Source organism: Cnephaeus nilssonii, assembly GCF_951640355.1.
Source record: "Cnephaeus nilssonii genome assembly, chromosome: 6".
Taxonomy (NCBI): domain Eukaryota; kingdom Metazoa; phylum Chordata; class Mammalia; order Chiroptera; family Vespertilionidae; genus Cnephaeus; species Cnephaeus nilssonii.
Window position 1 is genome coordinate 26,198,533 of NC_137077.1, and position 21,550 is coordinate 26,220,082.

Below are 21,550 nucleotides of genomic sequence, written 5' to 3' on the forward strand. Positions count from 1 at the left end.
TTGCTCACCTTTTCTAAACAACACAAGACTATAATCCTTGGGATAAGGAAACTCAACAGCTCTTTGCTTGGGGACAGTTCCCCAACTGCAGTGCAGCAACAGGATCCCAGCAGAGCAGCTTAGCCCCGCTGAACTGAGGAGTACAGACCAGAGTCCAGGACACTGGAAGCGGCTGGGATTCCCAAAGAAGGGCACCAGAGTGGAGGCAGCTGTGCAGGGAGGAGCCGCAGAAATCTATAAGTGAATCCACCCAGTTCATGTAGAGCAACATTACCCAAAGCTTCCCAGGGAGTGGCTGCTACAAGGTTCAGAGTGGAATAGAACTACCAGAGGTGGCCATGCTGGGGGACATTCAAGATTCAGCTCAGAAAAGTGAAGAGACCTGCTCCAACACCTTAGCCATCCAGCCGAGATACAAATTTCTCTGGGAATTCATCCAGAAAAGGGTATCCCTTAGAAGTAAAAACTCCACAGTATGAACTATTTTTGACATGTACAGACAAAGCCTGAAATCAAGCCTGACCAGACATGCAGAAGAGTTTGTAGACAGAGTCCCATCAAGGTGACAAGACCTTTTCAAACACATTGCGCTTACCATGGTCCATCCTAACACAGCATAAAAGCAAAGGTGTGCAAGTTCAAAGTGATCAGCCATGTAGAACTGCTTACTAGAACAAGAATCAATATGTTTCAAAGGAAGATAATATATTCTAGAATATCTAAAACATATCTACAATGTCAAATATGTAATACAAATGATTACACGTGCAAAGAAAGAGGAAAACTGAGACCCATCGTGAGGGAGGAAAAACGCAACCGATAAAAACTGAGCCTGAGATGGCCCCAATGCTAGATTTAGCAGATGAAGATGATAAAGTAGCCTTAATGGTTCTTCATTCTATAAGCAGCAGCTGGCTTCATGTCGGTCCCAGTTACCCGTTGGTTTGGTTTTCCCCACATTTCCAGAAGCAGCTTTGTTGTGCCCGCTCAGAAATTCAAGGACCAGCTGGCCAGCATACTCTCCCCGGAGGTCTGAGTCCCAGCTCTATGGATCTGCTGAGCTACTCTCTCAGATGAAATCTTTTCTGAATTCCTGAGGTAACAGCACCAGCCAGGTTGTGCCCCCTTCTCAGAGGTTTATTTACCAGCTGTGGGTGGGCCTTTCCTCCAAACCTCACAGGCACAGGTGACCAAAACCCTCAGACGTCTGGATCCCATCTCTGTAGGGCCTCTCCCTCAAGATGCTAAATCCCACCCATCCCAACTCTCTGTCCCCACAGCCCTGAGGGAGGTAACTGCTTCCTGCAGTTTCTACCTCTGTGATAGTTTCCTTTGGAATTTTATAGCCCTGGGCGGCGTGGCTCAGGGACTGAGCATTGACCTATGAACCAGGAGATCACGGTTCAATTCCCGTCAGGATATGTGCCCAGGTTGCAGGCTCAATCCCCAATGTTGGGCGTGCTGATCAGTGATTCTCTCTCATCATTGATGTTTCTATCTCTCTCCCTCTCCCTTCCTCTCTGAAATCAATAAAAATATATTAAACAAATATATAGTTATAAATTACTAGTGGCCCAGTGCACAAAATTCGTGCATGGGGGTTGGGGGGGGGTGTTCCTCAGCCTGGCCTGCACCCTCTCCAATCTGGGACCCCTTGAAGGATGTCCTACTGCCTGTTTACAGGGATTGGGCCTAAACTGGCAGTCAGACATCCCTCTCACAATCCAGGACTGCTGGCTCCAGCCGCTCACCTGCCTGCTGGCCTGCTCGCCCCCAACTGCCCCTAGCCGCCAGCCTGCTCGCTCCTAAATGACCCCCGCCAGCTTGATCACCTCTAACTGCCCCCTGTGCCAGCCAGCTCACCCCAACTGCCCCCCCCCCTGGTGGCCTGCTCGCCCCAACCTTCCCTCCCCACTGGCCTGCTCACCCCCAACTGCCCCCCCACTGTCCTGATCACCTCCAACTGACCCCCACTGATGGCCTGTTCACCCTCAACTGGCCCCCCTGCTTATTCCCAACGGCCCCGCCCCCCACCAGCCTGATCACCCACAACTGCCGTACCATCCTGGCTCAATCACCCCCCAGCAACCCAAGCTCCCAGCCCCTTTTTTTCTTTTTTTTCAGCACCTCCTTGAGCAGAGGCCACGGCCAGCTGGAAGCAGGTATCTGGGATTTATTTATCTTCTATAATTGAAACTTTGTAGCCTTGAGCGGAGGCCAGGGCCAGCCAAGGCGGGCGGGAAGCTTGGCTTCCTCCATCGCCAGAAGAACCCAAGCCTCCTGCTTGCTCCAGCTCCATGGCTGCTGCCATCTTGGTTGGGTTAATTTGCATACTCGCTCCTGATTGGCTGGTGGGTGTGGCTTGTGGGCATAGCAGAGGTATGGTCAATTTACATGTTTCTTTTTTATTAGTGTAGATACCAGTTCTTTTAATATCAGATATGCTACATTACACTGTTTTAATTTTTCTTTTGTATGATGCTTACCTCTTCAGATATTTTTTAGTAAGGGCTTAGTGATAAATGTGTATCAATGCTTATGAAATAAAAAAAATCTACAATAATTCTCCATCATCCTTATGTTTGTTTCACTTTATCTTATGAAGATATTAAGAAATGGAAAACTCCCATATCCCTCATGATTTTGGGAGAATTTCCTTACCTATAAAATATAACTCACAGAGTTATAATAGATATCTAACAAAGCATTTCTGTGAAGCACTTGGTAATTACAAGTGCTATGTAAATTTGTTTTTACTACTGTGACCAACTGTGACTAGACAGTAGAAGGAAGAGCTAATGAAATAAGAGAGGTGAAAAGAAAGGAAACAATTGAAGAAAGTATTCTAGAGTGGTTTCTACCAACTCAAAAATACACTGAAAATCAGTTTTAAAAAATATGAGTGAGCCTCTGTTTTTCTCATTCCACTCAACCTTGATCCCGTCTACACACCAAAGAATCATTTTGCCAGTGATGCAGAAACCATTTATTAATATACAGCAAATACTGTTTATTGCAGACTTTCCAGCTGACGCATGTGAAAAAGGCACTATGAAAATTAATGAATCTAGATAATCTCTCTAAATGGATTTATGTTAAAATATACAACATTCTTACATAACATCTGTTTTATATATGTGAAATAATATAACATTTAATGACAAAAATCATGTTTCCAAAAATAACATTTGTTGAAGGTTAAGTATCTTTCTTTTCTATATCTAGAATCTTTCACAGGATTAACATATGTGTAAATTAAGTGTTTCTTATAACCAGAAAAACTTGACACAGATAAACACATAAAATGGCCCCAATTTCCTTTTAACAACTAACATGAATATTCAGAACTGAGACCTTCATTAAGCAAAATACTGTAACTCACACCAATGCAGGCTACTTCTTGGGACATAGTTTGAATATATATGACCTCTTTTCCACTTGTGCTTTCTCATATATAAGAACACAGAACAGATAATAAGCAGAATAGAAGCTAAATCAATATCCAAGCTATACAAGGAATTGTAAGCAACAGAGCCATGACAAAGAGAATGTCTCGGGAATGCTCCATAGGTTTATATTTGCACGTCCAAGGCCTTGTTGTATTTTTACAGTTCATTAAATGTTTTGATCTTCTAAAAAGTGTTGGCATAGAGAACTTTAAATAAATCAAAATATTCTATCATTGAGTATGTCAAACAAGAGACCCAAGTAAGCAGAAGCTAGCCTAAAGTAACTCTGCCCTGAATGACAGACACCGTAGTCACAGGCAAATCTGGAATGGTTAGATTCTGAATCTTGGGCAATGTCTTCCTTTTGCTGCAATACGTAAATTCACCACCGTCAGAAATGCCTGCCTATACACTGAGATGAGGATGAAATAATTAATCCAATAAAAAAAACCCACCTCATCTTGGTTAAGAAAATATTTCCCAAGGGCAAAAAATTCAATGAGATTTTTTTCAGTTTTAATAAAAATAATGGGCCAGAAGCAAGTCCTCTACTTACTTAAGTTTGCATTGTTATTTTTATGGCGATAAATAAAGTGTACCAGGAGATAAAACTCCGACATTCCCTTCATGGCTTCTTAAAACAAAGCACATTGGAATAATGCCAAAAATGTAAATGGAGTTTAAAAACAAACAAAGAAATTAGTGACTGCTTCCTTCATCAAAAGATTCCACTCCTGAATCACTGGCCGCAGCACTGATTTTTTCCTGTCGTCTTCGCATGATCTCTTGCAATTCGGAACTGCCGCTGCTATCCTGAAAAGCAAACGAGGTTCAGACAAGACGGTTACTGCTCTGTGCAGGCTGAAGGTCAGAGCCTCAAACAGCTCAGGGTTAAAGCCCTTTGTGTTTTTCTTCTAATATCTGTTAGAGGAAAAACTCAAGGCTGCCCTTCATGTGAGTGATGCTTCTGGGTGTCACTAACACATCACATTAATATATTTTTTTATTTATATAGTATCTTAGGGCATTCACTCATCGTGACTTTCATTTGAACATGATGAGGATACATCAATAATACATGTGGACAGTCCTGGCCGGTATGGTTCAGTAGTTAAAGCATCGCCCTGACGGATCTCGGGTTTAATTCCTGGTCAAGGGCATGTTACTGGATTGCAGGTTTGATCCCTAGCCCCCACCAGGGTGAGTGTAGGAGGCTACCAATCTATATGTCTCTCTCACATCAATATTCCTCTCTCTCTCTCTCTCTCTCCCCGCCTCCCCCCTCCCTCCCTTCCACTCTCTCTGAAAATCAATGGAGAAAAATATCCTCGGGTGAGGATTAAAGACTAATAATAATACATGTTGACAGCTCTAGATCCCCTGGGAGAAAGAAGATATGTGTACAATAAGCATAATAGGATGGAAAATTATCAAAGAACCCTTGTTAGCTCTAAGAAGATAACTTATACCCCTTTAGGGAATTCTAAATCAGGCCCAAAGACTGTCTCAGAACGCACCAAGTTTCCCTCCACAGGGTGCTGACCTTCTGACGTCAGCCTGGCTTTTCTCCTTTCCAAGACCTCCTACAATCCCTGTGCATCCTCCTTATCCTGCTCTTATCAATCAAAGTTTCTGGGAACACAGGTAAGTAATCTAATAAATGAACTAGATGCAAGAGAAGGGCGTGGTGGGAAGGCGGCTGAGGAAGCTGAAGAACCTCAGGCAGTCAGTCTCTGCCTCAATTCACAGCCAGAGGAACAGGAGTGAGACCAGGAGGACGTGGGCAGTCAGGACAAATGACAATGACAGGGAGTCTGGACAAAAGGAATCCAGCAATGCTAGGAATACAGCACTTTTATCATACCCTGAGGAAGTATTTATACACTCTCAATAAAATTAGAATGTATTATAATGCTAACAAAACTGCCTCAGAAAATATATGATTCCCTATTCATATTCCATATGCAGGGAGCCTGATACGTACAGATCAAAGAAGAAAAATTTCCAAGGGAAGTATAATTTTCCTGAAAGAGACTAGTTACAGGGTTGTATGCATGAAGCTATTTTACTCTGAGTTGAGTATTGAATTTACATAATATACCTGCTGGAGATAATCATGTATCAATTTCACGCCAAAGCCTATATCCTTTCATTTGAGTCCAAGTAGAACGCTCATGGAAGCTATTAAGAGCTGTGAGATGTAAAGTTGTAAACTACCCCTACAAGGCCCATTTTTAAGTGGAGTAGGATAGTGGAAGCTTAAGGACGTAGAACCTAGAAAATATCTACTCTGCTTCTCCACAGACAACCAGGACCAAATAACTACTCTGAGGGCTCCCTATGCTCATATGTTCATGATGCCTCACTGGTATTTTCCCTCTGACTATTTAGATGGATAACGAGGCCTGAGACACACAGCCACGGTTTTAAGAACTTGTAACCTCTAACCTACTGTAGTCTCCAAACTAAATATTAAGAACAGGCAAAAGAGTTCTGGCCGCTTAAGGCATTTACTCACTCAAAAGTAAATGTCCATTACTGTGTCAAAATGTAAATTCCTACAGAAATAGCTAATGCATATAAAATGAGAACATTACGTTTTCATTAACTGTCCAAAAGTATATGCCCAAGCTTCCTGTTATGCAAGCATTTATAACAAATTAATCTCCCTGAAAATGGTCACTGATGGTCCCCGGTGACAAATTACAAATGCTGAGTCAAACTTAATGCAGCTCTGTTCGGAAGGGAAACTGACCAATATGGACATAAACAGATGAGTCCAGAGCTTTCAATTAGCGTCCACACTCCTGACAAATGCCCACCACCACCTCAGGTTGACAAGTCCTACCTCTAATGCGGCTTTCTGTACGGTGATTTGGTTAAAGACTCTGGCCCCTTCCGGGCAGACTGTCTTCAGTTCATCTTTATTGAGAGAGAAAAGTTGTGCACCATTTAATACTCCAAGGCTATTGACAGTCCTAAAAAAAAGAACAAAGAAATAGAGGATTAGAAATACTGACTATTAAAAAGAAAAGAGAACATTTCTGGTCCTGCTATAACCTCTTTTCTAAGTGTTTCATACACTGGAACTCATCAAATGGTACTATACTGCTTAGTCCAGATAAGGACAGGGACATGCGTTATATGACCCTGAGGCTATATCACAGGGGTGGGGAACCTTTTTCCTGCCAAGGGCCATTTGGATATTTATAACATCACTAGAAGCCAAATGCACGAAATTCGTGCAAGAGTAGGCCTTCGCAACCGCAGCAGCTGCCTCGATCCTGCAGCCCCGGCTTCGTCCAGAAGGTCGTTGGCTGTCCAATCTAACTAGCATATTACACTTTTATTATTATAGATTCTGGAGCCATACAAAATTATAAACTTAAAAAGTAGCCTGCTATATTTGGTCAAACATTTAATAAACTCACCCCTAATGCCTTGGCAGGGCCAGACCAAATGATTTCACCAGCCTTATATGGCCCACAGGCAAGACGTTCCCCACCCCTGCTATATGAGTATGAAGTATCAAAAAGGAGCCAATTGGTGTAGTATTATTATTGTTTAATTATTGTTTAGGACCAATTCCTTGAAATTTTATGTTTCATAGGAAGAAGAGAGAACTTTCTAGTAAAAGGTAATTGACTAACCAGTGAATATCACTTTTAAGTCATTCTGGGCAAGTGAGTTTATAATACTCAAGTTTTCTTGAATATGTATTAGTTCAATAGTTTATTGTTTCAAAACCCATAAGCTGAAAAGAGTTCATCACCACCAAACAAGTATTACAAGAAATGTTAAGGGGTCTTTTTAATAAGAAGAAAAAAGGTTTGAAAATATGAATAATAAACAGCCATAAAAAAGAATGAAACCTTACCATTTGCAACAGCATGGATGGACCTACAAGGTATTATGCTAAGTGAAATGAGTCAGTCAGAGAAAGACAAATACCATTTGATTTCACTTACATGTGAAATCTAAAGAACAAAATAAACAAACAAAACAGAAACAGACACAGTTGCCAGAGGGGAGGGAGTTGGGGGAATGGGTGAAAAAGGTGGAGGGATTGAGGAGTACAGATGGGTAGTTACAGAACAGTCACGGGGATGTGAAGTACAGCTTAGGGAATACAGTCAATAATATTGCAATAACTATGTATGGTGCCAGGTGGGTTCTGGAAATATCGGGGGGAACACTCTGAAAAGTATATGACTCTCTAACCACTATGCTGAATACCTGAAACTAATACAAAATAAGACTGAATGTAAACTGTAATTGACAAAAATTTTAAGTATTTAAAAAGAGTGTGTGCAGAGACTCAAAAATCAAGTAAAGAGAGTTTAATAAAAAAAAAAAACCACATAAGCTGTTAACAAAAATAATAGGTAAGTTAGAAACTTTACCATGGGTTCACTAAAGGAAAAGACCGATTAGATTATGGTTCACAATAGGCAATGTTACCTATTTTTTATTTGCCTGGCACCTATATCCAGAGAGCCTGCTCTCTGCCCTACATGGTCCGGAGTCTGCCTAAGACAGTCCTCCCGAGTGGCCTGAGAAGGGAGACGGGAAGCTGCAGTCTCAACACTGAAGGGGCCGGGGATGCGACACCACCATTCAGAATACAAGGTGCCCTCAAAGGAGAGTTATTCCTGCTTCTTCCAATTCTTTTTTAGCTATAAACAGCTACAGCCATTTCCTGAGCATTAACAAAGGCTGTTTGGGCTCTTACATTTCTAGAGTCATTTGTGACATCTTGGTGACGAAACAGGAAACAATGCATGCTTACACACAAAACTGTGGAGTACTCCCAGAGAGACTTACACAGGGTTGAAGCCCTTTGACTGTAACCAGGTCTTCACGTCCTCTGGTGTGGAGTCATAAGTGATGTTGACAACTGGCACATTCTGCCGTGGCACATGGAACTTCTTCTGGGCCGCACTCCGGCCAATGGTTAGCCTGTGGATGAGCTCGTCCTGCACCTCCTCCATCTGCGATTTTCTTCCTGGACACCGACACCGAGTAGGTTATTTCTGAAAACTCCTAACACATCTCACTCTTCAGAACCCCAATGCCAATAATCCTTCCACCCTATAGAACGTATATTAACTAGTGTTCCAACCATCTTTCCTCACTTTCATCCTCACTCAGCACAAATTCCGTGATCAATTATTAAAACCACTCCCTAGCTTTTCTTTTCTCTCTTCATTGTACTCATTGGGCAGAACCCCAACGCTTGTTAAATCTAACTTTCTGCTTATTCTGTGCTTGCACCTGCCCACTGAGTATAACACAACAATGCTGAATGGTCTCATGTTAAATTCATGAATGTGAACCTCAACTGGGTTGTTAACGCCCTCTGACAATCACACTACATTTCCTTAGGCCAGTGGTCTCCATTGCTGGAAAGTTTGACCCCAGAAGCCATCTGACAATGGCTGGAGCCACTTTGGGATGCCACAGTTGGGGTGATGGGTAGAGGCCTGGGATGTGCAGAACCATCTACAATGCACAGGTCAGTCTCCTGCAGCAGAATTATCCAGCCCAAAATGTCAACAGGGCTCAGGTTGAGAAATGCTGTGCTAGACATATAATTTCCCCACTTTTCCACAAGTATTGACTATCTCTTTTCTCTGTAAACCTCCAGCACCTTACTACCCAATCCTTACCCTAAACTGACAATCTCATTTTTCTAATTTCTGAAAAAAATATTTAAAAAGTTAGAAGAGACTCTCCCTAAGTTTCCTTACAGCTCTCCTCACCGCCCAGCACGTCCCCCGCACTTGCTGCCTTTCTCCTTCCTTCCTTACACGATTGATGGGCTGCTCCCGTGCTCCTCGGGCCACCCCCCTACACACGCAGGCCCCATGTCCTCCATTTAAATATTGGACAGTTATGTCTCCTCTACTTATCTTGGGTCACCAATTTCCCTCTTGCACTAAATCATTTCATCAGCACACTAACATGCTATGATTTTCTTATTATTTCTCACCTTTAAATAAGCCCTTTCTTGACCCCATGCTCCCTCCAGCTCCTGCCCATTGCTCTGCTCTCCTTTCAGCAAAACTCTCTGAAAAGCTGTCTGTATGAGTTCACTCCCACTTCCATTCTCCAATGTTCTCTTACATTCACTGTCATTCGGCTCCTGGCCCTCCACGACACTTTGCTAAACTCCAGTGGTAGATCCCCAGTCCTTGTCTCACTTAACCTATCAGCAACACTGAGGGAGGCGATCCCCCCGAAACACCTCTTGTGGCCTTCAGACACCACTCTCCTGATATGTCTCCCTGGGCCTCTCCTTCTCAGTGTCCTTTGCTGGATAATCTCATCTCCTAAGTAACATGGAAGTACCCCAGGGCACCCTGGGACCTCCTCTCTGCCTGCACACCACCAGTGACCCCTGGGACTAGGCTCAGGGCTTTAAATGCCACTGAAAAGCTAATGCCGAGCACGATGATTTCTCCAGTCCAGAAGCTCCTGGGACTTTGGATCCACATGCCGACGGCCTCCTTGATGGCCATTTAGATGTGTACTAGAGATCTCGAATATAACACGTCCAATTCTACCTACTTATCTTCTTCCTGGAGCTTGCTTTTATGCTAGACTTCCCAATTTAGTTAAGGATAATACTATTTTTCCAGTTCCTGTGGCAGAATATCACTGAGCTATGCTGAGTCCCTTTTGTCCTCGATAACATCCAATCCATCAGCACATCCTGTTAATCCTGCCATCAAAATATAACAAATATCCAACCACTCCACTCCGTTTTTTTCCCCATTACCAACTTGGTCTAAGCCACCAGCCTATTCACAGCTCTCCCTGCTTCTCCTCTCCACCACCCACCTCTTGCTCTTCATTCTTTTCTCAATACAACAGCTGAAATGATCTTTTTAAAAATGTTAGTCAGATATTACAATTCTTCTCCTCCAAGTTACTCCCAGGAAAAGGCCCTCCATGACCTCCAACCCCTCCACTCTCATTCCCAGTGGCTTCCTTGGTGCTCTTCACATTTAAGAGCCTCTGCCTGGAATGCTTCCTCCACACACAGCCACATGGTTCTCCTTCCCTCCCTTAGATTTCCCCCTTTAAAACTGCAACCTCCTCCCCATCACAGGCTTTATCAATCTTGGTCACTTAGCACCTTCTAATGTTCACTATCAATTTATCCACCTACTAGTATCTACCTACCTACCTACCTACCTATCTCCTTTCATTAAAACGGATGCCTGAGGTGAAAAGCAAGTTTGGCTGTTTTGTTTGCTTTATCTGGAACAGTGTAGGAATTCAATAAAGAACCTCTGACTAAATGAATGAATGAGGCATTCTGCTGACGTTTTCACTGAGACTTTGAAAAACATGATTAACAAAGCCCTAAAATAGATAAGAAAATGAATGCCAAAAGAGGAGAAATGATGTGTCAGAACCACATTGTTAATTAGTAGTAGAATTTAGCAAGAACTGGTTTTTCTGACTTTGACTCAGCGAGTTTATGGCCATAGTCATTGAAACTACCTTTGTTTGACTTACCTACTATGACTCTCCCCTACTTATTTTATGCTTAAGGAAAGGATGCATACATGAACATATCTTTATGAGAAAAATGGGGAAGGAATAAACTCATGGGAAGGGGGAGAATATGTTTGTGTATTTAAAAAATACACACACAGATATATTATTTGTATATCACCTTCAAGGATTAAGTACAAAGACCTGATATGTAGTAATCCACTTGACTAGTTAACTTGTTACGTGGCAATGACCAGGTCACGAAGAGAGCTTTTTGTGACCATTACACTATGATTCCCCCCTCCCCCATCCTCCCCCAAGGAGAGTGCTTTAGAAAGTGTTTGTTGTCCCTGAGAAATAAGTGAAAGTGTGACAAAACTCACACAGTGTTATTTCAGTCTGCTTTTTAAAAAATGCTTCAAGTATTCAGGAAACTTTTTGAAGAAGTCATCAAAAGAAAATAGGAGAAAGGAAGAGAGGGAGGGAGGGATGGACAGAGGGAGGGAGGGATGGAAAAAAGGGAGTGATGCAGGGAGGGAGGGAGGGGAGGAAGAAGGGAGGAGGGAGGGAGGAAGAGAGAGAGGGAGGAAGGGAAGAAGGGTGAGAAGGAGGGAGGGAGGGAGGATGAGAGGGCTAGAAGGAGTGACAGGAACTGTTATGGATTGTCACATTTAAGTAACTCATTGCATGCATTTCATTTATTAACTCTTTCAAATCACATCATACTTCCTCAAAGGAATAAAAAAGAAAAATGATCACTACACTAAAAGATTTATTTTCTTGTCTATTGACTCGGCCACTGCGTGATCACCTGTGGTCTGCCCACACCACGGTCATTTTCCAGGGAGTACAAACACCTCTTGTAATGGGCCCTGGCTTTGGTCTCCATTGGCGATGTTCTGGTATACAACAACAAGCCAGACTAACTTTACAACTCTCTAAAATGACACTTCTGATTACAAATGATTAAACTCAAATAATAAGGACTAACATTTCAAAGGCATGGAAGAAATGCAAAACATCTAAAGCACTGATATCTTCAAATTGAGGAGAGAAAAGCCTTTTGAACCCTCCAGTAGATCTATTTGAAAAGTTTATATGACACGGGCCTCCGAGCAGATAGCGGGAAGAGGCAAAAGGAGTCTGGTTCTTGCTACTTGCTACCTTTTACAAACTGCCATGCTGACCTTTCCCCCTTATTCATGGCTGTTTGGTAACAGTTTTATGAGGGAGTGTTGGCTTTGCAGTTCCTTCCATTTTCTTTTTATCACAAGTCCAGGCAGTAAGCAGAGGACATTGCAGGTAGCACAGTTGTGTACTTTGACAGAACTCAGGCAATCAGTTAAAACACGCGTCTACCTGGTTCTAAAGGACTGCTGAGACCCTCCAACAGCCATTCAGAAAACAAACTGTTCTCCAAAAGTACTCGAGAAGAAGCTATCCAAAAATACTTATTTTATAAAATGAAACATATTTATTTAATGTCAAACCATATTTTTGAGGTATCTTTAAAAGGAATTTTATGTAAGTAAATACGAAATTTTTATTATTAAAGGAAGCAAGTACATGCGTTAATTTTGCGAGAGATGTTATGTTTTATAGAGCAAAGTCCTTCTTTTACTTATGAAAAACAGACTTGAAAATGATGAGTCACAATTACCAGGAGAGTTCTCTATCTTTAAAGTATTCTAACTATCCTCTTTCCCATTAGGTTATTCTTAGTTTCTTAGACTAGGACAAAGAACAAACTGTCCCAACCCACAGACCGTCCAAATGGGGGCTGGATGCCTGTGAACTCTGATCCGGGGCCTGGAAAGACTGTCACGGTATCAAAGATTACTGTGCTGACGTATCCAACGAGGGAAATGTTATAAACTTGTGGCAAGAACGAAGAAAGAACAGTAATTTCTAACAGGAAATGTCTTTCCCATAGGGAAATCAATAAAAACATTTATAGAACTTTCTCATCACAAAACTATGTCTTCAGTGTCTTTGAAAAAATATAAACATCTTTAAAAAATACACAAATATTTTTTTTAATTTAGTAGCATATACTTACACACACTTACACACATTTTCACCCACACGTTGGTTTTAGCTGCACAGAGTTCATTGTTTCTCCAAAATTTCGTTTTTCCGTTAGTTTTTTTGGTGAGATCAAAATGTAGATAAGAAGGTGATTTTAAATTGGCTCACCCCTCGGGAGAGATGGTATTGTATAAAATAGGCTTACGCTTCACCCACTTAACCAGGATTTCTAGAACAATTAAGAAGTAATAGTTTTACTTGTTCTTTTTCTTTCTTCTTAATTTATCAAAATTGGCCACAACTGAATAGAAGTGGCTGGTATTTACTGAGGTGAGAAAAACAGTAGGATAAAATGGGAGTGAAAGATTCAGTGATTTGGTTTTGAATTTGAAACTTAAGCATTAAATCACAACTATAAAGTTAACCAGAGACCCGGTGCATGAAATTCGTGCACTTGGGGGGGGGGGGGTGTCCCTCAGCCCGGCCTGCGCCCTCGCAGAGAGTGGGCCTAACCTGTCAGTCGGACATCCTTAGCGCTGCCACAGAGGCAGGAGAGGCTCCCGCCACCACTGCTGCACTCACCAGCCGTGAGCCTAGCTTCTGGCTGAGCAGCACTCCCCCTGTGGGAGCACACTGACCACCAGGGGGCAGCTCCTGCATTGAGCATCTGCCCCCTGGTGGTCAGTGCACATTATAGCGACTGGTTGTTCTGCCGTCGGGCTGAAACTGGCTCTCTTACATCCCCTGAGGGGTCCCAGATTGTGAGAGGGCGCAGGCCAGGCCGAGGGGTCCCTGCACGATTGGGGTTGGGGAGGGACGCTGGAGGATTCCAGGGCATGTCCAGCCCATCTCGCTCAGTCCCGATCGACCAGACCCAAGCAGCAAGCTAACCTACCAGTCAGAGTGTCTGCCCCCTGGTGGTCAGTGCACGTCATAGCAACTGGTTGACCGGTTGACCGCCCCCAGTGGTCAGTGCAATAGGTTGAGCGACCTTAACATATCATTAGCATATTATGCTTTGATTGGTTGAACGGCCAACCGGACACTTAGCATATTAGGCTTTTATTATATAGGATGGTTTCAATACATGTATCAGGATATCAGATGAGAGTTGATATGAAGACAAATTTGGGATTCATTCCTTTTCCACCAGCACAGAGGTTATGGAAAGAAAGTGAAATAGATTGATCATCTACAGTAAAAGTACGTTTATGGAGAAAAGAACCCAGAACAGAGCTCCAGGAGAGGCCATATTGAGAGAATGAAAAATAACCTTCACACACACACACTTTATATACTAAATATCCTTCACACACACACCCTTTATATACTAAATCTCCTTCACACACACACACCCTTTATATACTAAATATCCTTCACACACACACCCTTTATATACTAAATATCCTTCACACACACACCCTTTATACACTAAATATCCTTTACACACACACCCTTTATACACTAAACTAGAGGCCTGGTGCACAGATTCATACACTAGTGGGGTCCCTCGACCTGGCCTGTGGGGATCTGGCTGAAACCAGCTCTCCGACATCTCAAGGGGTCCCGGATTGCAAGAGGGCGGTTCTCGGGTGACACACCCTGGAATTAGGCTCCCTTCTCTCTGGTTCTGGGTGCGTCACCGGAGAACTGCAGCTGCTAAATCGCCGCAGCTCAGCAGTTCCTGTGTTGAGCGTCTGTCCCCTAATGGTCAGTGGTGTCATGGCTATCAGTTGGATTGTCTGCCCCCTGGTGGTCATTGCGCATCATAGCTACTGTCAGCTGGTCGAACGGTCAGATGGTCACTTAGGCTTTTATATATATAGATATCCTTCACACACACACAAACACACACACACACACCCTTTATATACTAAATATCCTTTATATACAGACACCCTTTATATATTACTTTGTATATTACATATCCTTTACACACACACACCCTTTATATATTACATATCCACACACCAGAGTGAAGAAATGCCTTCCTGGTTCCAGTTTTCCAAGAATTCTTATCTATAAAATATAGATCATGCAAAATAATTTTATAATGCTTATAAAACACAATTTAAAGAGTAAATGGACCAGATATATACAATAAGGTATAGCAAAATAAAAATTATCTTAGGATTATCTTTAGCTTTCAAATTATCTACATTGCTATTCCCAAGACTAAGAAGGATAATCCAAACTTGGTCACAGTGTTTTTTCTTTTTGTTTATTTAAATCTGGTTTTCACAGAAACCATTCAAATTTAAATTTATGAAAGACTAAAGTTAAAATATAAGTTACATGAAATCTTAATCCAGAGACCAAATTTGAAACTGCTATTGGCAAAATGATCATAAGTTAGTATTCCTGTGCATACACACACACACACACACACACACACATATATATATATATATGATGCGAGAATAGTAAATATAAGGAAAAGGAGCAGGAAAACTATGGTGATGATACAGATGATGATATCAGCAAATATTTACTGACTGCTTATAACGTGGCATATTGGTCAAAATCAACCAGGGCTTTTCTACCTCAACACCACTGACATTTTGGGCCAGATAATTCTGTTGGGGGTTGGGGGGAAAAAGGTCCTGTTCATTTTAAGATACTGCTAAACCTCCCTGGATCTACCTATTAGATGCCAGTAGCATCTACCCAACTGTGATCAAAGTACATCTTCAGACAATACCACATGTCCCTGGGGGGGAGGGGGTAAAATCACCCCTGACCAAGAACAACTGATCTAAGTGCTTCCTATGCATTATCTCATTGAACCTTCACAATCACCCATAGAAGGAGAAACCATTATTTCCCCCCATTTTTCAGATATCGAAGTACAGAGGATTATGAAATGGTTGAAGGACACACAGTCAGTAAGTGATGTGTCACTGTGCACACTCAAGTATGTGTGGTTCCAGAGTCTTCATCCCGCCACCACGACCGTGTTGGAATATGTGTAGAAATACACACCCTGGAGGACAGAGCTTCCTGTTTTTCAGAAGTACTTGGAGGATTAAAAAAACTAGGTGAAAATCTTTGCAATCTACTGAGCATGATGCACGTATAAAGGACTGTTATTTATATTTAATGTTTAGTGCCAGTAAAACCAATCATAAACAATGTTTTACCTAGCAGTGCTTTCACCTTGCAGAACGCACTGTGCAGTTTTTGTGCGCTCCTTCCCCCCACCCCCACCCCACCCCCGCCCCGGGGAACTTACGGTCCACGGGCAGCTGTTTGTGCCTCTGGCTGTCTCGCATAAAACTGCCACCACTGTCACTGGAGCTGCTGTTCTGACGGGTGACGTTTGCAGGGGCCTTTGACACGGGAACAGGTGCTGGAGTGGTGGGCGGGAGGGGGACAGGGACAGGAGCTGGCGTTGGGGGAGGTGATGGAGCAGAGGGAGGGTCAGTGGGTTTTGGACCATACTCCATCCTTTGCTTCTGTAAAAAGACAAACAATTAATTTGAAGTTGTAAAAACATAAACCTAGTCTAGGAAACAAAGTATACTTTGACAGGACATTTTTGGCAATTTATTTGTAAACTTAATTGCAAATTTATATATATATGTATATACATAAAAATAGCAAATTTATATATGTATGTGTATACACACAGATATATACACACACATCTCAGTCATGTTTAGTATAATAATCATTAAAAAATGAATACTCTATGTACTTACTCAAAATCAAAATGTAAATTAAGGAGTCAAAAGAATATATCAATAGAAAATAGAAGTATTAATAATAATAACAAATGTTAAGAAAACTAAATTTGAACTTGGAATCATACACAACCAGGGTAGGTCAAAGGATTTCTGATTATTTCATAATTTCCATTAATAAAAACTTCTTATTGCACTGGAAGGCTAAATATCAATAACTAAATAGAACATTACCTATTCCTTACTTTAAATGTATGTTATATTAAAAATGTTTAATTTTGTTTCTAAGTAATTTGTTAAGAAGAGGGGCAATATTTCAGTAGCTAAAAGAACTTTGCTGTAAAGTAAGCAAGCAATTTTTAAATGTTCATTTATTCAAGTCATAACTCTGTGCCATCATCTTAATGCTAATTTCTTACAATTAGATATTTTCTGTGTTAAAATGGGAATGTTGTGGATGCACAGTGCTGAGGGTAACAGTACGTCTAATTAAATGATGATGACTGAAACTCAAAAACATATATTAGAACAAAGGCCATGTGGGGATTTGTATTAGAAAACATGGATGCGATAGAATACACAATAACTTTCAGTAACTTGCAAATCACTATAGGCTATTATAAAACAGTATTCATGTATATTCCCTCTTAAACCACACACTAAAACTTTAAATAATTTTAACTAATAGAAAACTGCATTAAAACAAGTTCCAAATTCGCAAAAGGCACTTATTTTGGTGTAGCGTCAAATATACAGAGCAATGGACCTGTAATCTGCATAAAGTTTAGATACTGCACGCAAACCATTTTAGTTATTCTAAAACCAGGATTAGCAGATAAAGTACAAAATGCAGGCCTTTTGGTAATCTGGTCCTTTGGTTAGAAAAGTACTATTTACTTTTGATTTCTAAATTGGCCCAAATATAAGGTAATGGTGATATTTAGAGGCCTCCCCAATTTCCACAGAGATCAAAAACATAAAAATACACACCACACACAAATATCACTTTTAATTAAATCATTATTCAAAAAACAACACACCAACCATCATCACAGTCCGCTTCACAGCAAATGAGTAACACCTGTGGAAACCAGCGTGGGCAGGACCTTGGCTCTTTTCTGCTGTCTCTTTAAAAGCTACGACTCACCAGCCAGTGGGTGGAGAAGGTGGGAAGGGTACAAAGCAAGGATGAGAGGTGTTTATAATGCTGCTAGGTACTGGAAGGGGGAAGGAGAGCGGCTGCCATTCATGGAGCACGCCATGGAGTTAGATGCGAGAGAAGCAGAAATTGCTGACCCCCTCAGCATTCAAGGCCTAGAAACATTTCTAATATATTAAATAAAAGAGTTTATTACATTATGATGATTATTCCCCACAAAACAATGTCCCTATATTTGGGCCAATAAAAATATTTAAAGCAAACCAAATACAGCAAACATCACCAAAATGTAATACTTAGCACACACCAAAGTCATCTGATTAAAATATATGCAATGTTCCCTTGACGGGAATGTCCTTTGCACATAATAACATGAAGGGTTAGTGAATTCTCACAATAGGATTTCAAAAATGTCAGAGTTTAAATCGCTGTTTTTAAAGATTAAACAAACAAACAAAAAAAATGCTATCAGCTCTGCATTCCATAATATGATTCATATTTTCGGCTTTCATAAAAATAAGAACAGCTAGTGTTCTGCTATCAAAACAATATTGTGGAAAACTGAATCCACTGTGTGTTACTGTCACAATCGAGCCCGGAGACAGGCTCACCAGCTCTCTGTGCCTCACTTCGTTCTCCTGTCACTGCTACATAATGCAACTTCATCGGCAACCCAACAGAACCAGAGGCTTCAACAGTACACATATATGTATATTCAATTAACCATATATGTATATTCAAAGAAACCATATGAAAATTTTTCATAAATTATGCCATACATTTTTACTTGCATATTTTCCCCTTTCTTTTTTTTTTAAATGCTTTTATTGATTTCAGAGAAGAAAGGAGAGAGATAGAAATATCAATGATGAGAGAGAATTATCAATTGGCTGCCTCCCTCCTGCAAACCCCACATGGGGGATTGAGCTCACAACCTGGGCATGTGCCCTGACAGGGAATTGAACCAGTGATCTCCTGGTTCATAGGTCAATGCTCAATCACTGAGCCACACCAGCCGGGCTATTTTCCCCTTTTCTTGATTCTTCCTCCCTCAAGCTTCCAACCCCTGAAATGAAAAGGGGGAAACGTGCCTTCCTCAAATCATGACACCCTCTTCTGAAATGGCAACCAAGTCAGCTTTTCTTTGGAAGTGGGGGAAATAGAATCACTATTGACCCTCGGATTCACTTTTCTATGTTCCTTCCTATCTTCTCCACTCCGCTTTACCTATCATCCAATGCACTGATCTTCCATTCAGTATTTCTGTCTCTTGCCTATTTTTGGTCGGAGGTAGAGAACTGATGACTCCAATGTAGCCTCAGCTTATGGAATGTTTTGGAGAGCAACGGCACCCTGTGCCCTCCTCCTGAACCAAGGGTGCTGGAACTTCAAAACCAAAAAAGAAATCTTGGCTAATTCCTCCCAGTTTGCCCAGGAATTTCTCAGTATTAGCACTGAAAGTCTACATCCCTACAAACCCTTCAGTTCTGAGCAAACTGGGATGATTGATCACCTTGGTGTTGACCTATTTTTATACCATATCTGTTGCTTCCCAACTCTTGTCTTTTATCTCCCACACACATATTTAAAGTTCTGTTTAAAACAAAATCTGGCTTTTTTCTTTCTCTGAAATAAGTCAGAATTACTAGACTACATGGAAAATTTACTTTCCTAATGATAATTAAGTCAGAATGAGTCACTTTTCTCCAGCCACTGAAGCTCAGTAGGAATTCTCCAGGATTAAAGAAGGTATTTGGAGATAAGCTCCTGCGAGACACTGCTTCCCAGGGGAAACTATGCAAGCAAGCTCAACAGAGCCATTAAAATGGAACTATTCTTAAAAACTTAACCTACACATTTTTTCTTCTAAATTTGGTCTCTTTGGAACTTTGCAGTGAAAACTAGGCACAGCTGGAACATTTGGAGGGTGTTAAGTCCAGAGATGAAATTCAAAAAATTATATTAAAAAGAAGTGCCACGAGGGAACAAACGCAGGTTACCTCTGACAGCTCCCCAAGTAATTGCTATTAGAAAAGTAGAGCAAATCACATCACAGGAGAAAGTTAACATGGGAGATAGAACTAAAATAATATCAGTTATACTTCACATAAAATATCAGAAAATGTTAGCAAATTAGTTTGTGACAGTAAAATTACCTGCCCACAAATCAACCAGTGAAGGAGCTTGTAAAAATATAATTAACTTCCACCACTCGGATCCAGCCATGGAAAACTAATTATATAGACTCACAGGACAGTGCAAACAGTATAGAGCAGTGGTCGGCAAACTCATTAGTCAACAGAGCCAAATATCAACAGTACAACGATTGAAATTCTTTTGAGAGCCAAATTTTTTAAACGTAAACTTCTTCTAACGCCACTTCTTCAAAATAGACTCGCCCAGGCCGTGGTATTTTGTGGAAGAGCCACACTCAAGGGGCCAAAGAGCCGCATGTGGCTCGCTAGCCGCAGTTTGCTGACCACGGGTATAGAGTATTTCAGTAACTATTTGTGTATTAGAGTAGTATGTTTTTAAAATATTAAGATATAGGTTCATCTTATTCTTGCACTTATAGAGAATACACACAGAGTACCTTAAATATAAGACTAATTCTTCTGTAAAGATGATTTTACAAAAGGAAATATATATCTATGTTTTAGTTTTGAACTTGTGAGCAGTCTAAACAGGAAATTTTATAATTCTGTAAATGTGCATGTTGGGCAGTAATTTGTATAGATATCTATACACAGGGGTGGGCAAAGGTAGGTTTACAGTTGTACTACAAATAAATAATACAATAATTAATAAATAATAATACAAGAGTAAACTGTATTTCATGTACTCACAACTGTAAGCCTACTTTTGCCAACCCCTGTATAGATAGAATTTATTTGTGAAAATCTCAACACATGAGGCAAAATACAAAGTAACCATCCTTGACTAAAAGCCATGCCTCTAATTAACTGATGACTAGAGTGCTCTGAGCTTACTAGTAATTTAAAATGTTTTTAAGTAACTGAATATTATCAGTTGGTCTGCTGGAATGAATATGAAGGCAGTTTACTAAAATGGTCACTCTGCCCAGCTGTATCTGAATGTCTGGACTGAGCGTGAAAAAGAGCATTCAAAACATTCATAACATGAAATTAGAAGAGCTAGTGGTTCAGCAAGTTACCAGTAGAAAATATTTCCACTTTTACTTGAGGGCTATTTTTACATGGATAGAGAAAATAAACTTATCTATCTAGGCTGGATTGTGGAGATCATGAAACCTGACCTTTTCCATTTCACAGCTGAGCAAATTGGAGCACAGATCATGAAACGCCTTCTTTAAGGTCACACAGCTAGTTAGGGGCAGAACCAGGACTAGAATTTCGTCTACCAAAACCTAGATTGGGGCTTTCCCACAGGATCATACTATCTCTTACTAAGAAACAGAGAAGACAAGACAATTTCTATTGAATTCACAGGACGGTAATGACAAGACATTCATAATTATGTGTATCCTGATAAAGTCAGAATACCTGTAATAATAATCATATAGAGCACATAGACTTAATAATTAATAGTAAATGCAAGACCTCTTTAATGACACCTTTGAGTATATCAGAAATAACTGAGGGTAGGTTGGTTTCTGCTCCTGGCATACAGCTTGAGAATCTGTATGGGCAAAAGGGTAAAACTCTAGCAGATGAACAGTCACAGAGTTAAGAGATCTGGGAACC

At 41.0% G+C, this 21,550-nt stretch overlaps 1 protein-coding gene across 4 annotated transcripts in view; it reads right to left on the minus strand.

Annotated features, from left to right (window-relative positions):
* Positions 1 to 2,972: 2,972 nt before the first annotated feature.
* Positions 2,973 to 21,550, minus strand: part of EPS8 (EGFR pathway substrate 8, signaling adaptor) — a 168,870-nt gene continuing 150,292 nt past the window's right edge. For all 4 annotated transcript variants that reach the window (XM_079775321.1, XM_079775318.1, XM_079775319.1 and 1 more), the window contains 4 exons: positions 16,216 to 16,438; positions 8,274 to 8,454; positions 6,298 to 6,427; positions 2,973 to 4,262 (listed from right to left, as the gene is read on the minus strand). In XM_079775321.1, coding sequence (XP_079631447.1) covers positions 4,149 to 4,262; positions 6,298 to 6,427; positions 8,274 to 8,454; positions 16,216 to 16,438 — 648 coding nt within the window. In that variant the 3' untranslated portion in view covers positions 2,973 to 4,148. The remainder of the gene's footprint in view (positions 4,263 to 6,297; positions 6,428 to 8,273; positions 8,455 to 16,215; positions 16,439 to 21,550) is intronic.